Source organism: Acanthochromis polyacanthus, chromosome 11, assembly GCF_021347895.1.
Source record: "Acanthochromis polyacanthus isolate Apoly-LR-REF ecotype Palm Island chromosome 11, KAUST_Apoly_ChrSc, whole genome shotgun sequence".
NCBI classification, from domain to species: Eukaryota; Metazoa; Chordata; class Actinopteri; family Pomacentridae; genus Acanthochromis; species Acanthochromis polyacanthus.
Window position 1 is genome coordinate 37,551,710 of NC_067123.1, and position 23,011 is coordinate 37,574,720.

Sequence of the window (23,011 nt, forward strand, 5' to 3'; positions counted from 1 at the left end):
GTCTAAAATGTGGAAAAAATGTCATAGTTCAGTATGTCGTCCAAAATGTCACAAAAACATCATAGTTTAGTATGCCGTCTAAAATGTGGAAAAAATGTCATAGTTTAGTATGTCATCCAAAATATCATAAAAATGTCATAGTTTAGTATGTCGTCCAAAATGTCACAAAAACGTCATAGTTTAGTATGTCGTCTAAAATGGACAAAAAACGTCATAGTTTAGTATGTCATCCAAAATGGACAAAAAACGTCATAGTTTAGTATGTCGTCTAAAATGTGAGCAAAAACGTCACAGTTTAGTATGCCATCTAAAATGTGAGCAAAAACGTCACAGTTTAGTATGTCGTCCAAAATGTGACAAAAACGTCATACTTTAGTATGTCGTCCAAAATATTGGAAAAGCGTCACAGTTTAGTATGTCGTCCAAAATGTCACAAAAACATCATAGTTTAGTATGTCATCCAAAATATCATAAAAACGTCATAGTTTAGTATGTCGTCTAAAATGTGGAAAAAATGTCATAGTTTAGTATGTCGTCCAAAATGTGGACAAAAAACGTCATAGTTTAGTATGTCGTCTAAAATGTGGACAAAAAACGTCATAGTTTAGTATGACGTCCAAAATGTGGACAAAAAACGTCATAGTTTAGTATGCCGTCTAAAATGGACAAAAAACGTCATCGTTTAGTATGTCATCCAAAATGGACAAAAAAACGTCATAGTTTAGTATGTCGTCTAAAATGTGAGCAAAAACGTCACAGTTTAGTGTGTCGTCCAAAATGTGACAAAAATGTCATAGTTTAGTATGCCATCCAAAATGTCACAAAAACGTCATACTTTAGTATGTCGTCCAAAATATTGGAAAAGCGTCACAGTTTAGTGTGTCGTCCAAAATGTCACAAAAACATCATAGTTTAGTATGACGTCCAAAATGTGGACAAAAACGTCATAGTTTAGTATGTCGTCCAAAATATCATAAAAACGTCATAGTTTAGTATGTCGTCTAAAATGTGGAAAAAATGTCATAGTTTAGTATGTCGTCCAAAATGTGGACAAAAAACGTCATAGTTTAGTATGTCGTCTAAAATGTGGACAAAAAACGTCATAGTTTAGTATGTCATCCAAAATATCATAAAAACGTCATAGTTTAGTATGTCGTCTAAAATGTGGAAAAAATGTCATAGTTTAGTATGTCGTCCAAAATGTGGACAAAAACGTCATAGTTTAGTGTGACGTCTAAAATGTGGAAAAAAATTCATAGTTTAGTATGTTGTCTAAAATGTGAGCAAAAACGTCAGTTTAGTATGTCGTCCAAAATGTGACAAAAATGTCATAGTTTAGTATGTCGTCCAAAATATCATAAAAACGTCATAGTTTAGTATGTCGTCTAAAATGTGGAAAAAATGTCATAGTTTAGTATGTCGTCCAAAATGTGGACAAAAAACGTCATAGTTTAGTATGACGTCCAAAATGTGGACAAAAACGTCATAGTTTAGTGTGTCGTCTAAAATGTGAGCAAAAACGTCACAGTTTAGTATGTCGTCCAAAATGTGACAAAAACGTCATAGTTTAGTATGTCATCCAAAATATCATAAAAACGTCATAGTTTAGTATGTCGTCTAAAATGTGGAAAAAATGTCATAGTTTAGTATGTCGTCCAAAATGTGGACAAAAAACGTCATAGTTTAGTATGTCGTCTAAAATGTGGACAAAAAACGTCATAGTTTAGTATGACGTCCAAAATGTGGACAAAAAACGTCATAGTTTAGTATGTCATCCAAAATGGACAAAAAAACGTCATAGTTTAGTATGTCGTCTAAAATGTGAGCAAAAACGTCACAGTTTAGTATGCCATCCAAAATGTCACAAAAACGTCATACTTTAGTATGTCGTCCAAAATATTGGAAAAGCGTCACAGTTTAGTGTGTCGTCCAAAATGTCACAAAAACATCATAGTTTAGTATGACGTCCAAAACGGACAAAAAACGTCATAGTTTAGTATGACGTCCAAAATGTGGACAAAAACGTCATAGTTTAGTATGACGTCCAAAATGGACAAAAAACGTCATAGTTTAGTATGTCATCCAAAATGGACAAAAAACGTCATAGTTTAGTATGCCATCCAAAATGTCACAAAAACGTCATACTTTAGTATGTCGTCCAAAATATTGGAAAAGCGTCACAGTTTAGTGTGTCGTCCAAAATGTCACAAAAACATCATAGTTTAGTATGACGTCCAAAACGGACAAAAAACGTCATAGTTTAGTATGACGTCCAAAATGTGGACAAAAACGTCATAGTTTAGTATGACGTCCAAAATGGACAAAAAACGTCATAGTTTAGTATGTCATCCAAAATGGACAAAAAACGTCATAGTTTAGTATGTCATCCAAAATGGACAAAAACGTCATAGTTTAGTATGACGTCCAAAATATGACCAAAAACGTCATAGTTTAGTATGTCATCCAAAATGGACAAAAAACGTCATAGTTTAGTATGTCATCCAAAATGGACAAAAACGTCATAGTTTAGTATGACGTCCAAAATATGACCAAAACGTCATAGTTTAGTATGACGTCCAAAACGGACAAAAAACGTCATAGTTTAGTATGCCGTCCAAAATATGACCAAAAACGTCATAGTTTAGTATGTCATCCAAAATGGACAAAAAACGTCATAGTTTAGTATGTCGTCTAAAATGTGAGCAAAAACGTCACAGTTTAGTATGTCGTCCAAAATATTGGAAAAGCGTCATAGTTTAGTATGTCGTCCAAACTGTGAGCAAAAATGACAGCTATATGACCATCAAAATAAAAACATTAAAGGAACGGTTATTTTAACACTAGCACATCAAAGGCTTGCCATAAGTGATGAACTGATCCACGGACCTTTATCAGAGTAATTTGCACACAGTTCGGTAGCCATACATAACATGCACATGCATAACACATGTCTGTGCTCAGCAAAAGGTAATTTTTTATTAAATTTGTCATCCCTCGGAAATGATGCGTCAACTGAGCAGCCTTGGTGGAGTACTGCGCTCTCTGAGGGCTTTTCTAGTTCAGTGAGCTGCATTCTGAGACATCGGAAGTGTGGACAGCGTAAGTCATGTTTCTCCAGACCTGGCTTTGACTTTACTGAATGAATGAGTCAGTGAATGAAATAAGTCAGACGTAGAGGTCTGATGTCTCAATGGAACTGTCTTTGGAGGAAAGAGAGAAATCCTCTCTGCGTCATAAAAGCCTCACCCTCCTCCTGTCGGTTTGTCCACGCTGTCTGGCTTCCTCTGACATTTTATCATCTAATGCCATCCGGGTAACTTAAAGTTACGTTCCTGCTGCTGAATGTAAAAATGCAGCTTTTGAGCTGAGTGCAGTCTGACTGAAATTGAACCCTGCAACTGTAAAGTTAAATTTACATGAGCTATTTCAGTCACCAAATGTAAACAAGCAGCTGTCGCCCATGCAGATTTGTTTGGAACTACCCTGCTGGTAATGAGATAAGCAACTGTTGCGTCTTCAGGTAATCCTGTTTGAGGACTAGTAAGGTCACAAGTCAAATCCTCATAAGAGCAGACAGGGACTGAAGTGTTCACAGTTACACTAACTCAAGTGCTGGGAGCAATGCATCGAGTGACTTTGCAGCTTTAATGAATGATACTATTAGCTGATTGTGTCTACAGGAGATTCCACTTGCAGGTCAGTGTTGTTGCTTCTTTAGGGCATGGACAGCGTATTGGGCTTTTAGCTGGATAATGTCAACGTGCATTTCTTCATTGGCACGTGCATTAATTGTTATTGTTTTGTATTTGCAGATTACAGCCTCATTCTGCAGAGACTTTTAAAGAGTTCCAGTGTCCGATCCTGCATGCTGACATTGCTGTAAAGCACAGGATAAATCGCCTGTTGAGCCAACTAATATCTATACAACTGTGGAAATGGATTCCCTGATGTCGCTGGGCGCTCCCCTGAAGCAGTTCACCCGATGTGTGTCGGGGAAGAACACCACCGCAAAGAGAGGCACCAAGAGGAGCCAGTCGGTGCGCCGAAACAGCTTCACCCGCAGGAAGAGCGTCAGCCGGAGGAGAAGTCTCCCCTGCACCCAGAAGGTCCCAGACTCCTGGCTCAGAGCGTACCAGGATGACCTCAAGAAAGAAAGGTACGCAAATGAGGAAAGCATGTATTCATTGAGATATATACATTTAGATTTTTGTATAAATGTTGATTTCCCCCCCCCCCCCCCAGTTAAATCTGCAGTTAGTTTTATTTTCTGAGAATCAGATTTGTTACTGCAGTTTTTCTTTAAACGGGGACTCATTTAGGATTTAAAAACTTCAGGTACTGTCTTGTCATCCACCTGTGACTCTTGGAAGGACAGACGTGGCTTAATGAGGATCAGGCTGCTCCTCACATGAATAAGCTTCTTTCCCATGTGTCTCATGTTGCTCTGTGCTGTTTGTCAAAGGAAACGTCAGCAAGCCATCCTGGCCAAGAAGAACGCCGAAAGGACGGTCAGAAAAACTCACTTCAGGAGCCACCACTGCCTCCCAAGGGTAAGCGGACATATAAATCCCAGAGATTGAAAATCTCTGCTTGTCGTTGTCTAAATCCACCACTCTGGGTCCTCTGCAGCAGACCACCGCTGCCAGGAAACCAGCTCCAGTGAAGGACGACTCCTTCTTTGGAGCCTTTCAGGGCCTCAGTCTGGACGGACTGGTGGGAGGAGCGTCTGGGTTGCCTGCTGCCGCTGCTCCTGCAGCAGGTGGAGGAGATCCGTGCAAAGTCATGTGAGACTCAACATATTAAGGACAATTAGACTTTTCAAATGAGCCACATTGCTTGAGAGATTCCCATACGAAGGAGACAAATAACACCCAAGAAAGAGGAGAGTATTTCTGTGTATTTTCTTGAATGTTTTTTTTCCCCTTTAGCCAACAATATTGCCAGTTCTTGCTTCCTTTATGTATATATTTGTTGTTTGGACTGTAAACTGTAAGAATTGTTGCACTGTTGTTTGCAAAATGAGCAGAATTGTTATGCTGAAATATTATGGTTATAAAATTGTGGAAAACTGATTCATTGAACTTGAATGAGTTTTATTTTCATAATGTTGAGTTTGTCTCATAATTCAAAGCAAAAACTAAACAAGTAATACAATTTTAATCAATCTTTTCCAAACATAAAAGGGAAATAATTCCCAACAAACACCATTTGGATGTTTGGCGATTTTATTAACATTTCAATGAGTGTATTAAAACATGCATGGCTGATTGGGGTTTGAGGCACTAAATGCAAAAGTTGCATTTGTGCTACAGACTTAAACACGGTGCTTAACATTTCTGGGAGCTGGTCGTGTTTCCAGTTTGAAGGTAAGCTTGTACAAAGGATCTATAATTACATCTGGATCCTCAACAACATTAGTGCCACAACCCTCGCCGTATCTGGATATGTACAAACAGTCAGCTCTGTAAACCACAGTGAGGTCGGCTTGTTAAGACCAAGCTTTATTTAGTTTAAAAAAAAAGAAAGACAAAAGAACAAAACGCAGAAATAATGGCAAACCACATTTTCCTCATCAATTACATAAGTGGAAGATGCATCATTGCATACACGAGACGGTTATGATCTCTGCCTCCAGGTCACAAATATGTACATTTAGAAAACCAAGTACAAAACTACGTTTTGTCAGGGTCAGGATGAGGACGTCGTCGTCGTGTGTCCCGATGACTGTGATGAGGAGAACACGGCTGACTGCAGACGATGAGGTGACGATACACAGAACTGGGGTTCGTTTGTTTTTCAACAGTGGATTTGAATCTAGTGAAGTCCAATTTTACAGCATCATTCCCTCTGTTCCATCTTGACTTTAGGGGGCTTGAGGAAAGACCTGTTCTTTTTCTCCTTGCTCTTGCCTTTAGCCTGGAAGTTCCTCCAACTGTCCACACGGCCATCTCTTGTTTCCTGAAAAACGTGTTGAAAATAAATGATCACGTAAAGGAGCCGTTTGTCACATTCAGAACCAGGGGGTGTCGCTAGAGCATCAGCATCTCAGACCAAAACAACAGTGTGCTGCAGACTCTCATGAATAGAAAGATCAAAATGTTCTTGATTCTATTTTTATGGGATCAAAAAAAAGCTCAGTTTTTTTATACAGCATTCTTATTTACATTGTTCACTGTAAAGAGCAGCAGTGCCCATGTAGAGAGTTTTTTATGGCTTTGCTAATATTCCACAGCTCAAATAGCAAAAACAGAAGTAGCTGCCACTGGACGGTGCTTTGAAACACGATAAATTAAGGACAATAAATAATGAAATCCAATGTGTATATTAAACAAAACTATATTAAGAATTGAAACATACACAAAGGAGGCAAGACATATGTAGTACAGTGAGGAAGTAATGAGATCAAATATAAACCAATAAATTAGAACAATAGGAGCAGGAGATAAGCAGCACTTTTAAAAGCAGAGCTGTGATTGTTCCCTGTAAGTTGTCTTAAAAAAGCTCATTTTATCCAATTTATTTCTTTTTGTTTCTAGCGGTCGCTCGAGTTTTTGAGATCACAAAAACAAAAAATGTCCCAACTTCAAAATTTCACATCCGTCCTGACAAACAATCAGTTTGTACTCTGATTTTTAAGGCATCAAGCTCAAAACACATCCCCATTAACTCTATCTAAGTCTATTAATGATCAAAATCTAATAAATGGAAATTTGCAGAAACACAAAAAGCCTGATCATCATGTTTACGGTTACGAGAGACGGTACCTCAAAGTTTTTCTGCCATTCTCTCTCTCGCTTTGCTTTCTCTGCTGCCTCGATCTCTTCCTCTCTCGCCCTTTTCCTGGTAAATAAACAAAATAGAAGAAATCCATGAGACTGTGAAAGAAAACGTTCTGGTTTCTTTAGAGGGGTGAAGGCAGATGAGTGTCAGTCTGTAAATATGCAGTCCTCTACCTTTCATGCATGTCCTTTGCTTCCCTTTCCTTCCTCTTGATTTCCAGCTCTGCGAACAGCTTCATGGTCTGTTTATAAACTGCTTGTTTGAACTGGAGAGGAAAATAAAACAAACAAAAGCAAGTTTGACTAAAATCTGACATTTTTCACCGCTGTCACCTCACAATATTTGTACCCAACAATGACTTACCAACTCTGGGTCGTCCTCCTCCACATCCTGTGGTTTCCCTTCTTTCTTCAGCTGTTTCCTTTTCTCTTTTACCTGCCGAATAAAATAAATCGTTATTAAACAAGCAGAAATTAAGAGAGCCGAGGAAAATGGAGCAAATTAAACAGGAAAAGGCTCTAATGCAAGCGGACGTGGGAACTACTCACCATATGCTCCACATATTCCTTTCCTGCATGGATCACATCTAAGGCTCTCTTCTTCTGCTCTGGGTCCAGAAGGAGTTTGTAAGCCTTGTCCACCGCTAGAACACAACGAGATATTCAGCTGAAGATTTGTTTCATGTGATGCAAGAAGATGCACAGAAAGGCAGTAAGTCATTTTAAAACACAAACAACTCGGATGTAACTCGGTATTTATACCTTCAAAGGCTTTCTGTGCTCTGTCCGGGTCATCCTGATTTTTGTCTGGATGGACCAAAATGGACAACTGGACAGTTAAAGAGATCAAGATTAGGAGTTAAAGACAAAAAATTCTCAAATTCTCAAGTGAAAAAATAATGAATGTCTTGGAATGCTTTTCTGATAGACTTTGCTTACCGCCCGAAATCTTTTCTTCAATTCATCGTCTGTCGCATCTGGATCAATCTGCAGCACCTGAAAATTGGGTGAATATTGAAATTACATTTTATTAGGCATCATAACCAAAGAGTCGCTGCACAAGAATACTAACTAGTAAATTGAAAATTGAAGGAATGCAATAAGCAACCTGCAAAGGCCGTGAGTTAAGATAAACATTCTGCAGTGACAAGAACTTAAGTGTACAGATGTTTGCCTCGTGTCTTTGTCCACTTTGAGTCTGATGAAGACGCAGCAGTGTTCAGTCTGTTTGTACAACACAAGGCTACGAATTTAGCAGTGTGCTCCAGCCTCCTTTTGTCCTCTGAACATTATGTAGTGAGTCTGATTCAGGGTCAAAAATGAAGAATTGAATTAATAGTCCTTGTGTGATGGTCACACTTCTGATGGTGTCTCATTTGGTGATGCGCCTCACAGGAATATTAAGATGAAGCCTGGCCTTAAAAAAACAGATTGGAATAGCAATAGCTCTCAAAAAAATGAAACTTTGATATTTTCTTGATGGGTCAGACATGAACTTGATTGTAATTCTACCACAATAGATTAGATTTTGTGGCACAGAGCAGTTGTTCTAGTCATGACTTAAGGAAAACTCTAAACATTTTTACAGCCTTCGAGATATGCTGCTTGTTTATTTCAAATCATCACTGTAAACATATTAGGTAGGTACGATTATTGTACACAGAACTATGTATGAAACCAACTTTCCATATAATAAAATGGCTAATATGTTTCTTAAAAATACAGAATTAGTGTCCTTAGTTACCTCAAAGGGGTTGAGGTTGAAGTACGATGCGCCAGGTCTGAGCAGTCTGTCAATCTGCTGCTTGGAGGTTAACACCGAGTCTCGCTTCTCAATCTGCTTCACCTGGATAAAAAGAAACACACAAAAGGATCACGTAAAGCTTCCACAGCTGGTGAGGAGAGCTGGTTCAGTGGCGGGCACAGAGCTAGACTAGGTGATTTCAGCAGCAGAGAGAAGGACCCTGGAGAAGATTCTCTCCATCCGAGACAGCACCCAGCATCCTCTGCACAGGACTGTGATCAGGCAGAGGAGTGTCTCTGAGCTGCTCCACCAACAGACTCAGGAAGTCTTTTGCCACGCAGCAGACTGTTGAACTCGTCACTGAGTGGTCAGGAGGGTCTCAGTCGCCATGACATCAGGACTGATCCAAAGTGATTTTTAAATGTCATGCACCTTCTGTAGTTTTACCCAAATGTTGTCTCACTACCTCTCAAAGCCATTGAAATCACTTGAAATCACTTTAAAGCACCTCTAAAAGTGTAAATACTGTACATTGACCTTTAATACATTGAATATTTCGATAGATTTTAAATTTAGACATGTTTTTGTACAGTACTGTGCAGCAAGTTTTTCCAGAGTATATACTAACCTGCCTGTCTTGTCTGTTCTTGTCTCTTTCTGTTGTATGTAAGCTGCTGAACACTTGAATTTCCCTTGGGATTCATAATCTATCTATCTATCTATCTATCTATCTATCACCACAGCACACACTACACTGTCCAGATAGATATTTAGCATTATTTTAATCCGTATGAGTAGAGGAAGCATTCAGGAGTGAAATCTGATGAGACTAAAGGGCACTCGCATCTTTTTTTGGGATCCTGACCTCATTTAGTAAATATATAACTGCTCAAGGCGTTTACTGACTGCACTGCAGCTACAACATGAAAAGCCTACAGCACCCGCCGAAACAATATTTGGCATCACGCAAACTGTTATTTGCTTTAAGTGACTTGTTTCTTGTGTTAGACGAGAGAAGGAAAGCAAAAGCTTGAGCATCCCGTATTAACCCTGGAGTGGAACAGCTCTGTGAACGTCTCAGTAAACGTTAGCTTCGTGTCGCTAGCTGATGCTAACAGGGTTTCGTAGGTGATAAACATGACAAGCATAAGCTAACCGACCTTAGCCGATAAGCGGAGAGATATTCCTACTTTTTAAAAAAACACAAAGTAACATAAGCTATTTCGTACCTCTGTGTAGAAGTTTTGAAATAATTCATCCGACACAGCCTGACAAGAGGGCTCGCCTCCAGCAGCCGCCATCTTCAATCCGGTTTACATGTGACGTAGGATACCACGTGACCACGCATAGGTTTAGTGCGGGATTGTCCGACGCACAAGTTTTGTTTTTGTTTTTTTAAACGGAACAGTTTAATAATACGTCCATACAGTTACGGGGGAAAAAATTAGACCACCCTTCTTTTCCTGCATTCCTTGCTCATTCCAATGCCTGGTACCACTAAAGGTAAATAACCTGAAGAATACAACGAACCAACAGAATCTGCAGATATAAATCCAACTGAAAACCATGGAAAATGTCTAGATATCAGCTCTTAAATTTAATTATTCGCCTATTTTTGTTATTATATTTGTCCAAACAAATGTACCTTTAGTTGTACCAGGCATTAAAATGAACAAGAAACTGAAGAAAACAAGGGTGGCCTAATTATTTTTTCCAATCACTGTAACAAAAAATGCATGTTTATATGTAAAAAATAATCCTAATAAGTAAAAAAATTAACATTGGTGAATGGCTACACAGAAATGAAACTGAACTAGATTACACACACTGATAAAACATCTGTACGGAGGATGTGAAACTTAATATGCACACTGATGCAAACGTCATTCTCTTGTTAATTGTACTTTTTGAAAATTGTCAATTTATCAAACTGTAAATGTACAACATGGCTGTGCTTACATTAGTGTTATGGACCAGTTTCATTTTTACTGATCCAGGTTTTGTTTAGCTTTTCCTGGTTGCTTCATGACATTTCTCCTCCGACTTGTCACCCATTTGACCTCTTCAGACATATATTACCCCATGATGCAGAGACAGGTGATTAGGCTGAGTAACATCGGTCTTTAGTGATCCACAGTTTTTGGGGGTTTCTTTACCCCTAATTCCAACTGTTTGGCTGCTAAAGTGCATTAACTGTACTTCATGATTATGCACACGATTCAGAGGACCCCAAAAATAATGCTGTAATGTTTTCAAATCCACATATCACAGTCCATGATACAAGGAAATGTAAATATGCACACACAAAATAAAATTTATTTGGGTAACAGGATGCTCTCAACAATTAAAAGCACAGATTATTTCCTTTCCCAGTGACATTATTTTTAAGGCTGGATAAGGAAACGGCAGTCTGCTAGATGTACAGCTGTGGGTCATGTGTCCGACTGTATCCTTTAACCTGAGTGGAAAGACATTAAATGTGAGAATATTCAAATTTCTATTCAAAAAATGAAGCGTTGCAAAGTCTTAATGCATTCCAGTTTAGCCTCCTGATAAAGTTTTTAGTGTAACTCACTGAGGATGGAAGGAATCCGTAAGATTTATCGAGACTAAGACGCTGATAAATGTTAAATAAACACAGGGTAAAACCTCATAATTCTCTAATAGTTTCTCACCTGATATCTGCTGCATTGCAAGTAGGAAAGCCAGCTACTGCCTGGATTGTGGACCTCAGTGTTGAACACCTCGTCTCGTGGTGGGCCTGATGCACAGCTTGTGAAGAACACAGTCCTGATTCAGTACTAGAAAAAGGCCACACAAACAAGGACATGCTAACAAATCTCATTAGACCAGTTTTCTCAGCATCAGCATGATCATCACACCCAAAATACGAGCAGAAAGACAGACTGTTTTGGCTTTAAAATCTGATGTTTAACTACAAAATACATCCTCATCTTTATTCAGGAAAAAGAACTTACTTTCTCCGGGAAGTAAATATGTCATCTAACATTATACTTTGAAATATACAAACAGTCTTATTGGATAATGAACAATCTTACCAATCAGTCCCTTCCAATTCTGTGAACTCATTCACATGGATGGGGGCAGCTCCTTTACTGCCTGGTGACAGAGGCAACATATAAACACACAGTTCTGATATGAGAAGCTTTTCAAGGACACTCCAGGATTTGATGGCAGCTTATTTCTAATCAAAGTATGCATCAACGACTAGGATCTCTGCTGTGCTGTAGTCTACATCCCAATCTTACCTGCAACAAATAAATAATGCAGCCCTTCTACTGCCATCCTGTGGTGCTAAAGCGAAAAGACACCAGTTTTGAGACGCACCCCATTGTTCCAACATCAGCCAATTTCACAAGGTTTAACTCCGTGTCCCCGCTGCTACTGGAAAACGTTTAAAAAGCAGCTTGTCTGGTTGATATCAGCCGACTAATAAACACATTCTCAACTCGGAAAATGGCCAATAAATGCAGCGTCGGATCAAGAAACAATGGACGACTAGTCGAGCTGGTGCGGAGCTGCTACCTCTAGTGGCGTAGGAGGGGAAATGTCCATTTCTCCTCCACCCCCCAACCCCATTCAGTTTGTATGCAGACAGCTGCGGTGCTTTTGGTGCAGTAAGCCAAGTCAGGCAGCAGGTGTTTGCACGGCCTAGGATTTATAGCGAATCCTCAACTGTCAGCCTTCTGGCTTAATCAAACAGCCAATTGGCTTTTATAACTGTACATGATTTCTTCTGTGTTACTATACTGAGAACAATTAATCTTTCCACTCATTTTTCTGTCAGTTTTAGTGACTCATCTTCTTCATGGCCTGGAAAAGAAAAACCACACTCCTACCAAAATAATTTTTAAAAAAGAAGCTTGACTTAAAGGACAGTATATTAGTAAGGAAACAATAAAAAAAGCAATGTAAAATTATGGCTAGTGTTTCTCCAGTGATTACATTTAGCTACAGGAGAGGAGACAGTACTCTGTGCAAGGCTAGCTCACCCTTGAGTACCGTTCAGGTGAGTTCCTCATTCTAGTGGTGCCGCTCTCAATGCTTCTCCACCTAGGCAGGTTGGAATAAGAGGACAGACACATGAAACAAAATACAATGACACCATGGCACCAAAAGGCACAAGCTACAAACAGTTCTCTACGGTAAACACATTCTGACAGCTCATCGGTGGATCGCTTGCTACGGCCGAAGGTGCGTTTTAAGAATTTTAACCCTTTGGATGTTCAGATCCTTGGTGTCTTCAAAGGGAGAGAAAGGATGGTTGAGGTGATGCGCTGATTTTGGGAATGAAAAATTAACTGGAGACGACTCAGCACACAAGTACAAATCCACTCCAACTCCAATGTGTGGCTCTAACGGACGTAAGGGTGGAAAAGTGAGCGTGACGCCTCGCCATCATCCAAAACTGTGCTCCGTCTTTAAAGTTACTGTGAAGGTGTACAGAGTATGAGCTTCAGTAGATATCAGCCAATCAGAATAAACACCAGAGCTGCATGGCACGGAATACGCACAACTACAAAAGCTACTGCAGCCAATAGAAAGTTGCATAAAATGTCATCAAATGCTGAAAAGTGAAATACGCAGACACATTATTTATAAATCAGTTTTCTTCCTCTTGCTGTGAATGGGGGATAACATTTACACAAATCAGGCTGAGACTTACTAAAGCATAATCTATATACCTGTGCACATGGTGTGGCTGACAGGAACAATCTTGGGTAATGGCGAGGAGTCACATTCACAGTTTGGTCCTTTAATTGTTGTTGGTATTGCTGAAACAAACAACACGACTTCTATGTGCAGGAAATGACTGCATTGCGACATGCACTGAAGAATAAAGGGTTAAAATCCTGTTCAAACACTGCATCATCCAGACACCTTTCAAGTTTTCTTGTCCCGTTGTCTTACTGCACAATTTCAGTCTTTTAGGATTATCCTTTGAAGGGGGGAAAAAAATTTGACTTGGAAAAGAAGATCTTCATCCAAATGTGAGAATTGTAGGTTCAAATCAAATCAAATACTGAACGACAACACTGAATTTGAGTATCTGACAATTGACTGATGCTCAGCTGAGTTTTATTGAAACGGAACAAACGTAAAAGTTATAAATACAAAGAACATCAGAGAACAAACTGCTATGGCTTTTAAGGTAAGCCAAACCAAATTCTACCGGGCAAGTTTAAAGAAAACATAGGAAGTTATGGTATCAGTTTTAAAAAAAACACAATTTGTCTACCTCTAGAAATGCTAGGCATACACTTTGAACATTACAAAACTTTGATTTCTTCCTTCCTGTGGATTCTTTTCTCCACCATTGCAAAAAATGAAGTATGAAGCTCTAACCATATGCATTTATTTACAAGCAAGTCCCTAAGCAACTATGAGAAACCACAAATAAAGAGAGTACAAGAAGGAGAGGGGAGGAGGGGGCATGGACAAAAACTTCCTGCAAGGCAATATTCATTATTTAATGTCCTCTCAGACTTTTGAGAATGAATGTCCACTTTTTTGTAAATGTTCATTGTTGGCTTTAAAACAAACAGGAACAAAACGTAACAATAAAAGTGTTTTTTTGTGTGTTTTTTAAAGACATGTCCCAATGTAACCGTAGGAGTAAGAAATGATTCATCACAACGGTTACGTTCATTTCTTCAGCCAAAAGGCTTTCCAGCCAATCATCTTGAGCCAAATCTGGGGCCTGTCCATTTTTTTCTGAGATATATACAGATTTTATTTTTTCTTGAGGGATGAAGAATAAAAAGTCAATCAAAAAATTGTGGCCAATCTCCTGGTTTTTTTTTCTTTTTATTGTTGTTTTTCTTTTTTTTTTGTTGTCACTTTGCCAAATACCTTTGGGTGCATCTACTTCCACTGCTGCCCATAAGAATCCTGTGAAAACTCCATGGTGTCATTACTGTAACCATAGTTACCAGAATAGTCGGCCCCTTGCTGCAGGGGCTGCTGGGCGATGGGCTGGGACCCCCAGTTCTGTTGGTTGTTGGTCTGGCGGCGCTTGGAGTCAGGCTGGTTAAACACGTCTGCCTTCCTCTTTCCACCGACGTTCCCGCCGCGATTGCCCCTGGCCCCGCGAGGACCACGGCCCCTCTGAGGCTGGAAAGGGGCTCCCCGGCCTCCTCGGCCACCCCTCGGACCACCAAGGGGGGGCCCTCTTTGGGCGTAGCCACCCCGGCCTCGTGCCGGTGGAGCTCCACGAGCCCTAGGAGGAGGAGGCCCTCCCCTGCTGGGACGAGTGCCGCGGCCCCTCATGCTGTACACATCTTCATAGCCGTAGTAAGGGTCTTCATAGCCACCACGGTAGTCGTGATAATCGTAGCCATAGTAGTCATCATAGTAGTCCTCATAGCCATAGTAATCTGGTGGATAGGCATAGCCCCCTCGGCCACCACGACCCCTGCCTCTGCCTGGTGGCGGCATGCGTGGAGGTGGGTAGTAGTAGTAGTCGTCATACCTGCAGAAAGGAGGATCTTGTTTCATGCATTTGATGACTTACATAAGAATACGTCATGCAGCTGACCAGTCACATGTCTCATTCTGACTCACCCTGCATTCCTAGTGGTCTGCCGAGCTGCCTGGCGCTCTTTCCTCTTCTTGTCTGGGGGCTTTGCCAGGACGATCTCAATTTCCTCTCCTCCTAGCTCCTTTCCGTTCATTTCATCCATGGCCTAGTAAGGGAAAACAATCCGTTACTGCAAACTACACAGAATAAGCACACATGCTAAATATCTTAAGTAAAGCATGACAACCCCACCTTTACAGCAGCATCCCTTTCTTCAAAGTGGACAAAAGCATAGTCTTTCAATTTCTTCACTCGTTCCAGCTTTCCAAACTGAGAGAAGGTCTTTTCAAGGAGCTCTTCAGTCACTGCTGTGGCCAGCTTCCTTACAAAGAGCACCTTCACCTGTGATGAAGGAAAATAGGACGTTTGCTGCAAGAAAAACAGCATGTATGGTGTATTTTGAAAAGCAAGACATGAGAACTGCTAACCTTTGCCATGACCTCTGGATCTGGTTCTGCAACAGGATCAGCCCACTCCACTGTGACCGGGTTCCCCCAGACCTTGACCTTGCCACTCATTAGGCGGCGGCGAGCTTGTGCTGCAGACTTGTGGTCTTCGTACTCCAGAAAACAGAAGCCACGGTTCTTCTTCTTGTCATCTGGCTGGTGGTACAATATCACCTCTTGGAGACCCTCTGCAAGGTAAAACAATAACATCTAACAAAACCAGTTTTCCAGCGTATCATCTTTCATGAACCAAGGTTTGTTCCTGAATCAATCTTTGCGTGCTTGAGACAAACCTGTGACTTTGCCGAAGTCTTCCAATATGCTTTCTCTGGTCTTGTTCTTTGGAATTGATCCAACAAACAGACGATTGTTTGCAACAGATATACACACTCCCAAGTACTTGCCAGGGCGGATTTCATGGTTGTCACACTGGATATGGAATGGAGAGAACAGAGACATTGTGAACTCAGTGATATTAACTGTAACAGCACTTAACAATTTGAAGCATGGATTCATTACAACTTTAAAGTAAATCTCCTTTTGTACATCTGTCTGTTTTCCACAATGTATACTGATAAAGAGGTTTCACTACTCTGCCATCCTACTTACAAGCTTCACAGCCTTCTGTGCATCATCCTTATTGCAGTACGTGATGAAGGCATAACCTCTGTTCTGACCAGATAGCGGGTCCATCATTAGCCTGAGGTCCCAGATGGGACCAGCAGACTCAAAGAGTGGCACCAGCTCATCTTCATACAGATCCCTGGGGATTTTGCCGACAACACCTGATGAAGAGAGAAAAACACGATAAACAACATATTTACACTGCAGCGGAGACTTTAAACTTTAGAGTTTTGAAAATCATGGCAGACAGGGTTCATCTATCGCTATCAATCAGTTCTCTACCTCAGTTCCAATCCCTGGTTGTGTTCCTTTGAACACGTCCTCAGGTGGGGGACCTCCATATTTTCTCTGCCCGGTAGTGACGTCCAGAGTGTATCCTGTCCTCTCCAACAGAGCCTGAAAACACACAAAAACACAAACATTAACTGACCTGTGGCTGCAGAGGCATGTTTATATGACATTGACACTGACCTTCCATACAAAAGAACAGAGCCAGTTGACTTTGTTTACCTTTATTTTAGCCTCATCTGGTCCCTTGGTGGAACTCTTGTACCTTACTTCCTTGTTTTTCTCTCCTGTCTGTAGGTCTTCATGACTCCACAAAGGAACGCACTTTTGTTCTATGTTTAAAAAAAAAAAAAAAAAGATATATGAACATGTACAACATTTCACATTAACAGACAATGTATGTCAAGCTCAACAAGGGAATGCAATCCATCCAGTTGGATACCTGTACGTGGGACAGGTCACTCTCTTTGAACTGCTGCAGCACAGTAAGCGCTCCCTCCTCATTGAACTCCCGCAGTGCATCGATAGCCCTTTCGTCCAGGTCGACATATGCCACCAAGCCTAGAGTGGCGAGATACATTCACTGTCAGACCACCTTTACTAATTAAAGCATATGACAATGACATCGCAATCACCCACCTGTTTGGAAGATGTTATCTAGACTTTCAGCCACCTTCTGGGGAAGCCGGCATCGATGAGCGTCTGGTAGTTCTCTGTGTGTGTCGTCGTCACCATCCATAGGCTCTTCCTCTTCCTTCGCCGGGGCAGAACTTCCGTTCACCTCAGCGGCAGCCATTCTCCTGCAAAAAACACATATATATTAATGTTTTTTTAAATGAAGATTGACCAACAAACACTAGAATGCATTATCCTAAAAACAGAAGATCAAGCAAGCAATAAGTAAGTATATGAAGGATATGCCACCTGTAATAAAATGTAAATGTGGATGATTATTTACAATTAATTACAGAAAAACAACATAGTTTGTAGTGCAGTGTAACACTGGCCACAAGTTTTCGTTAAAATTCTTATGACGGATTTCAACAATTACTACTAAAGATGTCTATTTTAGTCATTGGTGTGAATGGAATATTTAGTAGATTCAATGCTACAGCCTTTTCACATCAATATTGTGTATTATGTGACTGGCCCAGCTGCTACTGCATGTATTTATATGAGAGTTTTGAGAAATGTTTTTTTCCCCTGTCATTTAATGTATAGGTTCTGACTAAATGTGGCATAAAAGTGTTGGGGGAAAAAAAGAAACATTAGTCAGTCATTTTGCTTTCATAATGGCAATCACTAAAATTGTTGTCTATCCTTTGTCACTTCACAGTCATGACTGCCATTTCAAATACCAATACAGGGCAATTGTGGAGTTCAGACTACAAATTTGTTAGAAAAAGCCGCTCCACGTGGAATACAGCATCATTTTATAATGTTTACCTATTGTAAGGTAACACAATCTGGCCACTTCAAGAAAGCACCGACAGCCACAGTCCCCGCCCCTTCACATGCAGCTTGCTAAGCTAGCGAGATGAACACATTTTTTGTACATCTACATGCACACGCTCTTACCGGACAAGCATGATTTCTACAGTAAAATGACACTGGTGCGTTTACAACCCCCAGCTCTTGATAAACACAATTCTCACTGGTGAGAAAACGGCAATAATTGTTAGCTTTCGTGCTAGCTAACGAGCTTATACGAAGGCCGCGCCGTGCAGAAAGACACCTTTCACAAATTAAACACAGACGCTCCGTACGAGGCGCAAACCGATAGTTAGCGAAACTTACCAGTCTAATTCAGGAAACTAACTGCGGTGCGTGTTAAAATGTGAAACGATTAAGTTGTCGGACATACAAAATTGTCTAATAACAATAATAACGTTCGAGTCTAACCCACGAGACAAATTTCCAGACAGCTTCGGTCTCGTCGTCGGCTCGCCCGAACAACGCCACCGCTCAACAACCATCGCGAGATGTCAAGGAAAACTCGCAAATAGGGGCGGGTATGTACGTTTTGACAAACCAGACCAGGCGTCATCATATTGTGCAACAGAAGCGGAGATACGGTTTAACACATACATATATTTCACATGTTACCGACTTATTTTATTTTTTGGCAACAATTCAAGTAGATAGTTAGGATTCAGCAGAGTAGATATGCAGTTCAAACTACGCGGGCAGCGCAGGTACCGAAAACGAGCGCTTCCGGATCCACGATCCAACCACAGAGGTTGAAATTTGATTGACACGACTGTGGCCCAATGAATTTCACTGGTTTATACGCTAACCAGGATCAGCCTATTTTTCTTGACTAATTCAAAGCACAGTGAATGACTCACTTCTAAAACAAAAGATAGATGGGCAATGATTCACACAAATTGCAAAGCGTTTAACAGAATGCAAAAATTAAGTGCTTTATTATATTTTTTGTTGTTTTGTTTATTCTTTTAGTTATCAGGATGATGTCAGTATGATGTCTCACAGACCTCAGGACCTGCCTTGACCCAGCAGAAAAATCAGTCAATATGTCATAATCATTGACTTGTTAGGAACATGGTCGGATTCTCCAGAAGAGAAATTACAACAAGCCTCTGAGCTTCAGTCGTCGTGTTTCAGCTTTTTGATTCTGCTCTGGTGGCGCCCGATCTCCTTCTGTAGGCGCTCGATCTCCTTCTTGTGGTGATCGATCTCTTCTGCATGGTACTTCCTCAGCGCTTCCAACTGCTCCTTCTCCTTCTCCCTGCAAGGAGGAAACAAAATAAAGAGAAACTAGCTTAAAAAGCTTGAAACCAAAGATACAGGCATGAGTGCAATTACTAATAGGACGTAGTTGCTCACCTGAAGTACCGCTCCTCCAAGGCTACTTCCCTCTTTCCAAATGCACCTCCTGCTTCCCTCAGAGAGCCTCCTCCACCGCCACCTTTACCTGCTCCCTTTCCCAACTCACCAAGCTGAAATATACAGAGGCAATGTTTTATTTGACACAAACCTAATAGAAAAAGCATCACTATGTACAGTAGCTGTAATTCCAAGTCTATTTTCTTTTCTTTGTTGTATAAAAAGGTTTGAAAAGACCCTCTGAGGCTTTCAAGTTAAGATGGTTCATTTGGAATTTTATCTTTTTACACATGCAACAAAATCATTAATAAGTATAAACAGTACTTCTCCTACAGTGGTAAGTTTTCTGCAATAATTGGTAATAAAATGTGATCTGATCTTCACCTCATGCACAAACACAGATAAATACCATGTGCTTTTGTAATCTTTAATGTCTCTGGTGTGAAAAACAAATGCTTTTTCGGATTTATTAACTGGTCAATAGTAAGAATTTTCAATGACTCTTCCTCCATAAACTGCTTCAGCTCAGTCATTCTCTCAGGCCGTCTTCTATGAATAGCTGAGGTCAGTAAAGAGCATTTCCTTTGAGTTATGGTGTGTATTTTGGAAAGCAGTGGCTTCCTCAGTGGACGTCCTGCAACCATTCACCATGCTTTGAGTAAAGTTGACTCACAAAAGAGATCTTTACCTGCCTGCAATGATTCCTTTAAACCTCTTAAACTCTGGGCTTCTTTTTTTTTTTTTTTAACTCACTGAGCATTCCATTCACCTACTTCCAAGCAGATCCTTTCCATTACATATACAATGACTGATTGAAAATCTCATTTATCTGAAATTAATATTAGAAGCTTCAGCAAAAATCAACTGGAAGGTGCTTAAAAACATTTCACCTTCATTCAGAACTAAAAAAAGCGTCTTGGATGAGAAGTGAATCATCATTAGGAAACTAAAAGACAAAGTCCAGTTGCTTAAAATCTAAATTAGTTTCATTGATTTGAGTCCAAGTTTGTCAACTCTTGATTCCAGTGAGTTTATTGACGTGTTCGGAACATTATACCAATGTATGTAGATTAAAACAGTTTTGTTTGCTGAGGATGAATGCACACTTTATACAACCACAAACCACAAAATATACCCAACTGTCAACTAGATCTGCAGCTGAACTTAGCCACTACCGGTGTACCATCTCCTCAGTCTGAAATTAGAGCTTTGCTGGTGTGTCGTAGCCCTTTATTTGACACTAAACTGACATTACTTAAATGTGATTGAACAAACAAAGGATGTCTGAGTGTGTTGCTAATATCTGCTTAAAATGTTGTTCTTTAGTTGACCTTATAAATTAGTGAAACGTGTCCAAATAGTATGAACAGAGGGCATGTATATCTGGGAATAACTGAGGTTTGGCTGTAATTTGAATTGATAAAATTGTAAATATCTACACCAATGCATCATATGTGGGGTTTTACAGTAAATCTGGGGGAAAAAAACAACACAGAATTGTAATGAAAAAGCTGACTGTGTTGTTGTTTTTTTTTCCACAATGCAACTAAAGAACAACATTTTAACCAGACATTAACTACACATTCAGATATCCTTTATTTGTTCAGTCACATTTAAGGAATGTCACTTTAGTGTCAAATAAAGGGCTACGACACGCCAACAAAGCTCAGTTTCAAACGGCCAGCGTTTTAATATTGATGAGCCAAACTGAGGAGGTAGTGGCTAAGTTTCAGCTGCAGATCTAGTTGACAGTTGTGTATTTAGTTAAAACTATAGCGTCTCTAAGAAGCTATAGTTTAATGACAAAGTGGGAACTTAGGCTTTATCGTTACAATTCTGTGTTGTTGTTTTTTTTAAAAATTCTAAATTTGTTGTAGAACACAATGCATCATATGTGGTGTTTTACAGCAAATTGGGAGGAAAAATACAGAATTGTAATGAAAAAGAGCCCACTTTGTGTGTAAAATATAGTTTAACAGAGAAGCTATAGTTCTTTTTAAGCTTTTTTCATTGCAATTCTGTGTTTCCCCCCCCAAATTTGCTGTAAAACATAATATGATGCATTCTTGTAAATGTTTAAAAGCATGGTTTAAATGTAGATTTGGTAATATATTAGGACTCATTTAAAAATGCAGATCAAAAGGACTTTATTATTTTACCTTAACACTGAATTTGCTCACTTTTAAAACAATGCACAGCTTAAAAAAAAAAAAAAATCACTGAATACATGGTATTATTTCAATATGCACATTTTGAACAATTAAACACTAGATTATGGTTGTAAAGTTTATTGGGCAAATATATCCACAAATCAACGGATATAGTGACAAAAATGTCTCTTTAGTGAGCAACAATACATTTCACTGTCTCATAATGCAGCATTTACCTGCTCATATCTTTATTTAATTACCAAATATGTTTTTTTTTTAGTCTTCATTGACCTGTAGATGAAAATTAGCTTGTAAGGCTACATGAGGCACATTGACATGATGCAACCAAGTGTTCATGTTACCTAATGTGCTGTGTCCCGTCTCAATTTTGAGCTAAAAGCAGAGAAATAAATGAGCCAATCTCGAGCTACACAACGAGTTAGCACCTAGCAGGTGTCGTCATTGGTATGGCAGATGTTAGCAGGCTAATGCTAACATCCAAAAACTGTCACCAGTCCAGCACAGTTTACCTGATCGGATGCCATTCTGATCTGAGAGGCGACGCATCTCCGCAGGTTTGACCTCAGGAGAAATCTTGCCATGACAGCTCAGGTGTTAAATACGTGCAGCTGCAAAGAAAGACGTAGAGGAAAAGTTTTAATGCCTGTCCTGGTGCCTCAAAATCAGGAAATTTGAAGTAAACGTCTGAAATGGGCGTGGAGACAACTGTCTGTGCACACGAAGGCTCGCCGCTGCCGCCAGCTGGTCAGGGGGAGAACTGCAGTCAATATAATACATCCATCCATTCTCTATACACCGCTGTAACCTCAATAGGGTCGCGGGGGGTGCTGGAGCCTATCCCAGCTGACTCGGGCGAAGGCAAGGGACACCCTGGACAGGTCTCCAGTCTGTCGCAGGGCTACATATACAGACAGACAATCACACTCACATTCACACCTACGGACAATTTAGAGAGTATCCAATTAACCTCAGCATATTTTTGGACTGTGGGAGGAAGCCGGAGTACCCGGAGAAAACCCACGCATGCACAGGGAGAACATGCAAACTCCATGCAGAAAGATCACAGGCCCACCCCTGGATTCGAACCAAGGATCTTCTTGCTGCAAGGCAAAAGTGCTAACCAATACTCCACTGTGCAGCCCCAATGTAATATAGCAGGATGAATTTAATTAGTGGTAGAAGAAGTATTCACATCCTTCATTTTAGTAAAAGGGTCAATATACAATTGAATTTGAAGTCCATGGGACAGATCTTGCATACACTTTTTATTAAAAAATAAAAAATAATGCTTTTTATGTTCATTGTGATCATGTCTTTACAAATTCCAGAATTATTTATCACGGAAACAATCACTTTTAAATAAAAAATGCCTGGATATTACTAAAATATCAACTAAAAAACCGTCCCAATTTAATAACAACAACAACCACCTTCTAATTAGCTAAGCAATAATAAAATGAGCTGATTCAAAAATGTTTTGATTGTGTATTTTATTAAGTTGAGATAATCAT

At 39.9% G+C, this 23,011-nt stretch overlaps 4 protein-coding genes across 5 annotated transcripts; 1 reads left to right on the plus strand and 3 right to left on the minus strand.

Moving 5' to 3' along the window:
* Positions 1-3,081: 3,081 nt before the first annotated feature.
* si:ch211-81a5.8 (uncharacterized protein LOC560648 homolog) lies at positions 3,082-5,324 on the plus strand. Its single transcript, XM_051955270.1, has 3 exons — positions 3,082-4,156; positions 4,463-4,550; positions 4,630-5,324. Exons 1-3 carry the CDS (start codon positions 3,936-3,938, stop codon positions 4,786-4,788), a joined length of 468 nt encoding a protein of 155 aa, XP_051811230.1. The 5' UTR covers positions 3,082-3,935; the 3' UTR covers positions 4,789-5,324.
* A 151-nt stretch (positions 5,325-5,475) lies between these two features.
* dnajc8 (DnaJ (Hsp40) homolog, subfamily C, member 8) lies at positions 5,476-13,459 on the minus strand. Of its 2 annotated transcripts, XM_022200089.2 has the most exons (11): positions 11,793-13,459; positions 11,583-11,643; positions 11,199-11,295; positions 8,524-8,625; positions 7,719-7,775; positions 7,542-7,608; positions 7,329-7,423; positions 7,144-7,215; positions 6,954-7,045; positions 6,765-6,840; positions 5,476-5,958 (listed from the first exon to the last, which is right to left on the minus strand). In XM_022200089.2, the coding sequence occupies exons 1-11, from the start codon at positions 11,827-11,829 to the stop codon at positions 5,839-5,841; spliced, it is 876 nt and encodes a 291-aa protein (XP_022055781.1). In that variant the 5' UTR covers positions 11,830-13,459; the 3' UTR covers positions 5,476-5,838. The 2 variants fall into 2 exon arrangements, with proteins under 2 accessions (XP_022055781.1, XP_022055782.1); XM_022200090.2 differs by lacking the exons at positions 11,199-11,295; positions 11,583-11,643; positions 11,793-13,459 and adding an exon at positions 9,753-9,883.
* Positions 13,460-13,606: 147 nt separating this feature from the next.
* On the minus strand, positions 13,607-16,814 carry LOC110955196 (heterogeneous nuclear ribonucleoprotein R). The gene is given in 11 exon segments (XM_051955271.1): positions 13,607-15,016; positions 15,109-15,230; positions 15,317-15,466; positions 15,553-15,758; positions 15,864-15,999; positions 16,180-16,355; position 16,395; positions 16,477-16,590; positions 16,705-16,737; positions 16,739-16,768; positions 16,770-16,814. Coding segments are annotated over 11 exon segments (1,593 nt in total). The 5' UTR covers positions 16,788-16,814; the 3' UTR covers positions 13,607-14,409.
* Positions 16,815-16,924: 110 nt separating this feature from the next.
* LOC110955199 (ATPase inhibitor B, mitochondrial-like) lies at positions 16,925-22,222 on the minus strand. Its single transcript, XM_022200091.2, has 5 exons — positions 22,010-22,222; positions 19,330-19,442; positions 18,280-19,231; positions 17,122-17,282; positions 16,925-17,043 (listed from the first exon to the last, which is right to left on the minus strand). The coding sequence occupies exons 1-3, from the start codon at positions 22,079-22,081 to the stop codon at positions 19,090-19,092; spliced, it is 327 nt and encodes a 108-aa protein (XP_022055783.1). The 5' UTR covers positions 22,082-22,222; the 3' UTR covers positions 16,925-17,043; positions 17,122-17,282; positions 18,280-19,089.
* Between the last annotated feature and the right edge of the window lie 789 nt (positions 22,223-23,011).

Bases quoted from the DNA above. Each gene is read 5' to 3' on its own strand.
- si:ch211-81a5.8 (XM_051955270.1), top strand. From the start codon at position 3,936: ATGGATTCCCTGATGTCGCTGGGCGCTCCCCTGAAGCAGTTCACCCGA. The intron at 4,157-4,462 runs GTACGCAAATGA...TGTTTGTCAAAG, and splicing joins GATGACCTCAAGAAAGAAAG to GAAACGTCAGCAAGCCATCC. The intron at 4,551-4,629 runs GTAAGCGGACAT...GGTCCTCTGCAG, and splicing joins GCCACCACTGCCTCCCAAGG to CAGACCACCGCTGCCAGGAA.
- dnajc8 (XM_022200089.2), bottom strand. From the start codon at position 11,829: ATGGCAGTAGAAGGGCTGCATTATTTATTTGTTGCAG. The intron at 11,644-11,792 runs GTAAGATTGGGA...CTCTGTCACCAG, and splicing joins GCATTATTTATTTGTTGCAG to GCAGTAAAGGAGCTGCCCCC. The intron at 7,046-7,143 runs GTAAGTCATTGT...TTTCCTCTCCAG, and splicing joins AGGAGGACGACCCAGAGTTG to TTCAAACAAGCAGTTTATAA.
- LOC110955199 (XM_022200091.2), bottom strand. From the start codon at position 22,081: ATGGCAAGATTTCTCCTGAGGTCAAACCTGCGGAGATGCGTCGCCTCT. The intron at 19,443-22,009 runs GTAAACTGTGCT...TGTATATTTCAG, and splicing joins TCAGAATGGCATCCGATCAG to CTTGGTGAGTTGGGAAAGGG. The intron at 19,232-19,329 runs GTGAGCAACTAC...TCCTCCTTGCAG, and splicing joins TTGGAGGAGCGGTACTTCAG to GGAGAAGGAGAAGGAGCAGT.